Consider the following 5,468-nt stretch of genomic DNA (forward strand, 5'->3'; position numbering starts at 1 on the left):
GAGGCAACCGTAGCCCGCGCGTCGGCGCGTTTTGTGTAAGGCTTGTCCTTACAATTGGGGCACTCGAAGCGTTGGTACCCTTGCTTCCCACAGCCGAAGCATGTGCCGGGGAAGTTTCCTTTTCCGACGGCCGCATTGATGCTGGCCGAAGCTGCGTGCGTCGAGGGTGCACCACCACGTGCCCCACCGCGTCCTCGACCTCGGGCCGAGAAGAAGTTGTTTAGCTCGGGCCTACGGGCCCGGCTGATGTCGAGGATCTGCTCGACCTCGGTGGCGCGCTTCTCAGCTGCTTGCCACGTGGCGAAGGTCTCGAGCTCGATCTTGCGGTAGACGCGGGAGGGGATGCCGCTCAGGTACTTGTCGCGTAGCTCCAGGTCCCCATACCCAGAGCGGTCCGCCGGACCCTTGAACAACGCGGAGAACTCCGCAGCGGTGCATTTTTCACGGACCGACTTGTCCGCGCAGAGCTTCGCCAGCTCTACTTGTGCTGCCGCCTCGTCGTTGAGATTTCCGAAGCGGGCCCTGAAGGCGGCGGCAAAGGCCGCTTCGTTTGCGAATGGGGTCGTGACCCCTTGCGCTCCTATCTGCACCGACACGAGTTGGGCGAAGTAGGGAGTGGCCCAAGCGCGGGCGTCTCCATCGAGCAGGCTAAGTGCGACCTGCACCTTGAGTTCGATGGTGGTTAGTGACGTGTTGATCAACCTGTCACGAGTTGGTACGGCGCCTAGCCGTTTTTTAATTTTTTCCATTTCGCGGGCTCGAACCCGCGACCTCTGTACTACTTGCCTGATATGGACATGTCGTTATCTACTGTACGATCTGATTAGATAGGACGGCAGTGCATGGCACAGCCCGGGCTCCGCTGACACAGCCGCTCTGACTCACCGGCCCCCGGGGCCGCGTCGGCATGCTGCGCATGGACCAGCTGCGCACGGACCAACGCGCACAGCCTGCCCTTATCTCCCCATGTATATAAGCCGGCCTCTGCTGCCCTAGGGACCTCAGTTTCGACCTCTTGTCCCTAGGTCAGTAAGCCCCAGTTGTATCCTTTACTTACCTTCACTAACTAATACATTTCTTGTCCCTAGCCTTAGGTTTGAGCCTAGCTCACCATCGCTTCGGTAAGATAAGTCGAACACCCCCAGCATTTGGTTTTCCCCTGTCGCTCGACCCTAAGTCGTGACATTAGGTCGAAACTCCCCAACGCTGCCGGCGTTCCCAAAGCAACAAAACACTCATCTTTCCTCTCCTATAGGTTGGGTGGTGCGCACCCCTACTATACGCTACGATACGTAGATAAGCGTACTATACATCGCCACCACTTAGGGGACGAACTTTTCAGTACCTGCACTTCAGTGGGCGGTACTTGTCCTCACGGACGCGTGGACTAGGTTCCTGCTGCATACTAGCCAAAAGCAGTACTGGGCCCCACGTGAATTGCGAACCCTAGTGTTACCTCGGGCGCCGTAGGTGTAAGCTAGCTTATACGGCCTTTTGTAGCACGCGCACCTCCCCTTCCTCCCCCCCTCCTCACCGTGGCTGACGAATTCTTCGACTGCTCTCGACTTGAGCACGCCTTCGACACCCAGGAGCAGGTCGACGTCTCTCACGACGACCCAGACCGCAACGGCAACCTAGCCCCTTTCTTCAGCTGTGATCGGCAACCGTGCCCTAATCGAACCCCACAGTCCATCACCACCAACGAAGACGAAGGGCGCTACGTGCCAATCCGACGAGTCCAACACCCCAGCGGCCCTGCACTCCGATACGCTGGCACCTCGAGGTCTACATCTCGCCACGTCACTCCCGTCCCATCCCGACCTGCCTCGCCAGGCACCCGCATTCCCCAACCTTTCGCCAGTACAGGTCAAGCACGAGGAGATCCCTATCTCCCTTGAGGAACTGAGGCAGTCGCACAGCCTTCAGCGACCCCTCAAGCGATCCCCCAGCCCTCCCTGGGGCCGCGGCTGGAAAGGCCTCCCAAGACCGAGCCCCGCGACACTCCGCCGCATTCTTGGGCCAGCTCGTCGTCAGCGGTCACCGCCTCGACTCCAGTCCCTGTCCTACGTGACCCCGCCTCCGGGCTTCCTCAACCGGCTTCACCGCCGTCGCCGCCGCGAGGCCGCTCGAGCACTCGTTCCCCGAGAAGTCCGCCCGGTGGACAGTCACAACAGTCGCCTTCGTCCGCGGGCAGTCCTTCGTCCCCCTCGTCGCCGATAATGTCCTCTCCCGCTGCCGTCCCTGATAAGGAGACGTTGAAGCTCCTCCTCCCGCTCCGCTACGATGGCAAGACCGTCATCGAGTGCAACCGGTTCCTGTCGCAGCTGCGCATCTACTGGTTGTGTCGTGACTTAGGGTCGAGCGACAGGGGAAAACCAAATGCTGGGGGTGTTCGACTTATCTTACCGAAGCGATGGTGAGCTAGGCTCAAACCTAAGGCTAGGGACAAGAAATGTATTAGTTAGTGAAGGTAAGTAAAGGATACAACTGGGGCTTACTGACCTAGGGACAAGAGGTCGAAACTGAGGTCCCTAGGGCAGCAGAGGCCGGCTTATATACATGGGGAGATAAGGGCAGGCTGTGCGCGTTGGTCCGTGCGCAGCTGGTCCATGCGCAGCATGCCGACGCGGCCCCGGGGGCCGGTGAGTCAGAGCGGCTGTGTCAGCGGAGCCCGAGCTGTGCCGCGCACTGCCGTCCTATCTAATCTAATCGTACAGTAGATAACGACGCGTCCATATCAGGCAAGTAGTACAGAGGTCGCGGGTTCGAGCCCGCGAAATGGAAAAAATTAAAAAACGGCTAGGCGCCGTACCAACTCGTGACATTACCCCCCCCTCAACGGCGCATGACCTCATGCGAGGCGCCCTTGCCCATCTCCCACCCGGAGCGGCAGTGTGCTTCCGTCAGCGGCGAAGGCATTGGCTGAAAGTTGAGACCACCAAAGGTAGCAGCGTTGAGGCGGCGAGGGGCGTTCGGGTTCTTCCGGTGGAAGTCGGCTATGAGGGCCGGCGCATTAGCAACATTGCGCGCCGGTTCCCATGACGTATGCGAGTCGTCATAACCCTTCCACTTGACGAGGTACTGCAGCTGACGCCGGAAGATCCTTGAGTCCTTGATCCGCTCAACCTCGTACTCCTCGTCGCCCTCAACCTCAATTGCAGGTGGCTCCTCCGGCTCCCGGCCCGGGATATCGCTACGCGTGTACTTGCTAAGCAAGGAGACATGGAATACCGGGTGCACCGGCACCGACTTCAGCAGGACTAATTCATAATCCAAGTCTCCGAGCTTTCGCCGCACGGCATAAGGTCCAAGGCGCTTGGGACTGAGCTTCTTACTCGGCTGTTTCAGCTTAAGGTTCCGGGCATCAAGCCAGACCTTGTCCCCCCGCGTGAAGACCGGTGCCTGTTGCACGTGCTTATCGTAGTACACTTTCATATGCTCGGCTGACAGCTCGAGCGCAGAGCGCGTATCATCACGAATCTCCTTCAGGATTTTGAGCCGATCAGCGGCCGCAGGCATCGCGGACATCGGATTGATCCGCACTTGGATCTCAGGATTGTACCCTTGATGCAGGTAGAAAGGGGAGTGCCCGGTCGCGGAGTGAACGCGGTTGTTCAATGCGAATTCCGCGAGCGGCAACTGCTTTGCCCAATCATCCTGTCTGTGGCTGGTGAAAGCATGCAAGTACTGCTCGATCTCCTGATTCCAGCGCTCAGTCTGGCCGTCTGTCTGAGGGTGGAACGCTGTAGACAGCGCCGGTTCGATTCCCAGACCCTTGTACACCGCATGGAGATATTTCGAAGCAAACTGGGGACCTCGGTCTGATATGACCTTGGCCGGGGCCCCATGATGCTTGAACACGTCACGGATGTACAGGTCTGCCGCACCTTCTGCCGTCAGGGTCTCATGACAGGCTGAGAAGTGGACCTGCTTGGTAAAGCGGTCGGCGGTGACCAGGATCGAGTCAAATCCATCAGACTTTGGCAAGCCGACGATCATATCGGTCGTGATGATCTGCCATGGGCGCTCGGGGATCTCATTCGGCTTCAGCGGGCCCTGGGGCTTGGCTGGGAATGTCTTGGTACGGTTGCACACGTCGCAGGTGCTTACGTACTCATTGACAAATTTGGACATCCCAGGCCACCAGTAATTCCGCGACATGAGCTCCAGGGTTTTGGCACGACCACCATGACCGGCGATCGGCGAGTCGTGGTGGATCTTGACTATATCCTGCCGGAGCTCCGCGTTCTTTGGGACGTAGACACACCCGCGGAACAGCAGAAGCCCTTGTTCGGCATTCCACTCCTCGAAACCCCTTTGCAGTCGGGGTGGTCCGAGGTCCTGCACCTTTTCAAGCGCCTCGGCCACCTCCCGATCCTTCTCCGAACATTCCCTGATGCGCTTCAGAAGCGACTGATTGGCTGTCACCGAGGCATGACCGCGCCTGGCAGAGGCAATGCAGAAGCGCTCTGGCTTGAGAACCACCTGATCGGTGTTATCGTCCTCATCGCCGATCTGATGGTCTGATCGGCGCGATAGGGCATCAGCCTTTCCATTGGACGTTCCGGCTTTGTGTGTGATGCGAAAGTCGAAGCGAGCTAGGAACAGTGACCAGCGGGCTTGGCGACGCGTGAGATGCTGAGACGTGCGCCAGTACTCGAGGTTCTTGTGATCGGTGACGATCTCGAACTGATGGGGTAACCCCTCGAGATAGTGGCGCCAATCATCTAGTGCTTCGATGTGTGCAAGCATCTCCTTATCATAGATCTCGTAATTCTGCTGTGCCGGATCCATCGCATGGGATCGGAAGGCGATAGGGTGCCATTTGCCGTCGTCCTGCTTCTGCATCAATACGCCGCCAGTGGCGTAACCCGAAGCGTCGACCTCAATGCGCGTTTCCCGATTAGGGTCATATAGCGCCAGGACTGGAGTCGTGGCGAAGAGCCGCTTGAGCTCATCGAAGGCGTGCTGCTCTTCCTCGCCCCAATGCCATGGGTCGTTCCCTGTGAGCCGGTCGAGTGGTCGCAAGATCTTAGCGAAGTCTTTAATAAAGCGGCAGTAGAAATTGGAGAACCCCCGGAACTTCTGAACATCTTTTTTGTTCCGGGGCACCGGCCACTCATTGATTCCTTTCAGCTTTGCGGGATCCATCGCCACCTCATCGCCACCGAACACATAGCCGACATAGTCGACCTTGGGAACGTCCCACTCGCATTTCTCAGGCTTCAGGAACAGATCATTATCCTGAAGGCGGCGCAGAACCTCGCGTGTGACCTTCTCATGCTCCTCTTTATTGGTGGAGAAGATGAGTATGTCGTCCAGGTACACAAGGATCTTGCCGCCGACGATGAGATCATGGAAGATCTCGTTCATCATTGCCTGGAAGGTCGCGGGGGAGTTGGTGAGACCGAAGAACATCACCAGGGGTTCGTACAGCCCCCGGTTAGTCACAAAGGCCGCCTTCCACT

The 5,468-nt window shown here is 58.4% G+C and overlaps 1 protein-coding gene across 1 annotated transcript; it reads left to right on the plus strand.

Annotated features, from left to right (window-relative positions):
- Positions 1-907: 907 nt before the first annotated feature.
- Positions 908-2,420, plus strand: POSPLADRAFT_1060483 (hypothetical protein; the record flags this gene model as incomplete). The annotated part of the gene is made up of 3 exons (XM_024481268.1): positions 908-968; positions 1,501-1,860; positions 1,912-2,420. The coding sequence occupies 3 exons, from the start codon at positions 908-910 to the stop codon at positions 2,418-2,420; spliced, it is 930 nt and encodes a 309-aa protein (XP_024335390.1).
- Between the last annotated feature and the right edge of the window lie 3,048 nt (positions 2,421-5,468).

The sequence above is a fragment of the Postia placenta genome (genome assembly GCF_002117355.1).
Source record: "Postia placenta MAD-698-R-SB12 unplaced genomic scaffold POSPLAscaffold_14, whole genome shotgun sequence".
In the NCBI taxonomy this organism is placed as follows: Eukaryota; Fungi; Basidiomycota; class Agaricomycetes; order Polyporales; family Adustoporiaceae; genus Rhodonia; species Rhodonia placenta.